We start from the raw sequence: 1,297 nt of genomic DNA, 5'->3' as shown, positions 1-1,297 counted from the left end.
ATAAAATGCACTGCATTCTAATACGAAAGGTCAATCCGGAACAATAATCAGGTAGGCTAAAGATCATTACAAAGGGAAGACTTAATAAATAATTGAATTGCTAGAGAAAGCCCGTAAATTCTTCCCCTTAAGGTCTACTTATACACATTTCTCAGGACAATCCTTACACGTTATTTCACCAGATTTCGAAAGGGAAAATAAGTGTATGTATATTAACATATTGTAGCTCATTTCCAGTAATTACCCTACGTGTCCAGCTTGCAAAACTTAATTAATCATGTATTGCACCTGTTGATGAGAGGCCGGTGTGATGTACGATGTAGAGTGGATTTGCCCAAGAACTTGAAATTCGTTCAGGCCTTCGGTTAATAAATCAACCAGACTGCGCACTTCCTCCTTCTCTCCTTGCCAATAAATACCTCAAGCAAGCAGGGATTTGCACACTTCAGCCGATCTGCTTGCCGCTTCACATCTCTGAGCTCCATCTCTGCCTGGTCAGGTGAGCGGGGTCCGCGGGTACACTTAGGCCCCAGAGACCTGCCTTGGTCCCAGTATAAGAGACAGTGACATCTTTAGGCCCTTTATAAAGATTATTGGAGAGTATTACAGCGATCTGTAGTACAGAGCCTTTTATATGGCTAGAGGAGAAATACAATATCTAATGATCCATACTAAGGGGAAAAAATATGTTTGTAATAGTTTTCATGGATTTAAGTCAAAGTTCCTCCTATTCGACCTTCGACAGCTTCGATCCCTACAGTATCACGAGTCCGTATTCAGAAAAGAGAAGAACATTAGTGAAAATAGACAAGGTATATTATACATTCTTATTACCATATAGAATCTCATTTCCTCGGCCAAATATCTCACCGATTTTTTCCTCAGATAAAGGCAACAGACCGTCGCTTCTGCTCGACTTCGGAGACGCCAAGATGGACGGGAAGAAATGTCGCTTGGCCTCTTTCAGCGTGGCTTGGGTCATGCTCCTCGCCCTTGTAAATCATATATACTATTTTTTTTCAACCAGACGATTTGAGAACTAATTTGGCAATCTTACAGGCTGAACACATTCTTTATTGAATTAGAAATTTTGTATACAGTGTTGTATGTTTGATATAGTATTTATTAAGTGATAATATTTGGTGTTTTGCAGTGTTCGTGCGAAGGGAGAAACCTCTCTGATATCACCTATGTTCGTCCTACATTAGGTAGTAAATACAGTAATACAGTATTTATGGATGAATGATGCTTGTGACAATGTTCCTCAGACTAATGGCTAATGCTGTCATCACAATCA

At 39.8% G+C, this 1,297-nt stretch overlaps 1 protein-coding gene across 1 annotated transcript in view; it reads left to right on the top strand.

The window, feature by feature from the left end:
• The first annotated feature begins 1,238 nt into the window (after positions 1–1,238).
• The window catches only part of LOC119591831 (keratin-associated protein 5-4-like), a 6,152-nt gene continuing 6,093 nt past the window's right edge, over positions 1,239–1,297 (top strand). The window contains exon 1 of the mRNA XM_037940574.1: positions 1,239–1,251. Coding sequence (XP_037796502.1) covers positions 1,239–1,251 — 13 coding nt within the window. The remainder of the gene's footprint in view (positions 1,252–1,297) is intronic.

The sequence above is a fragment of the Penaeus monodon genome, chromosome 29, assembly GCF_015228065.2.
Source record: "Penaeus monodon isolate SGIC_2016 chromosome 29, NSTDA_Pmon_1, whole genome shotgun sequence".
In the NCBI taxonomy this organism is placed as follows: Eukaryota; Metazoa; Arthropoda; class Malacostraca; order Decapoda; family Penaeidae; genus Penaeus; species Penaeus monodon.
This window is presented reverse-complemented; position numbering and strand designations above follow the sequence as displayed.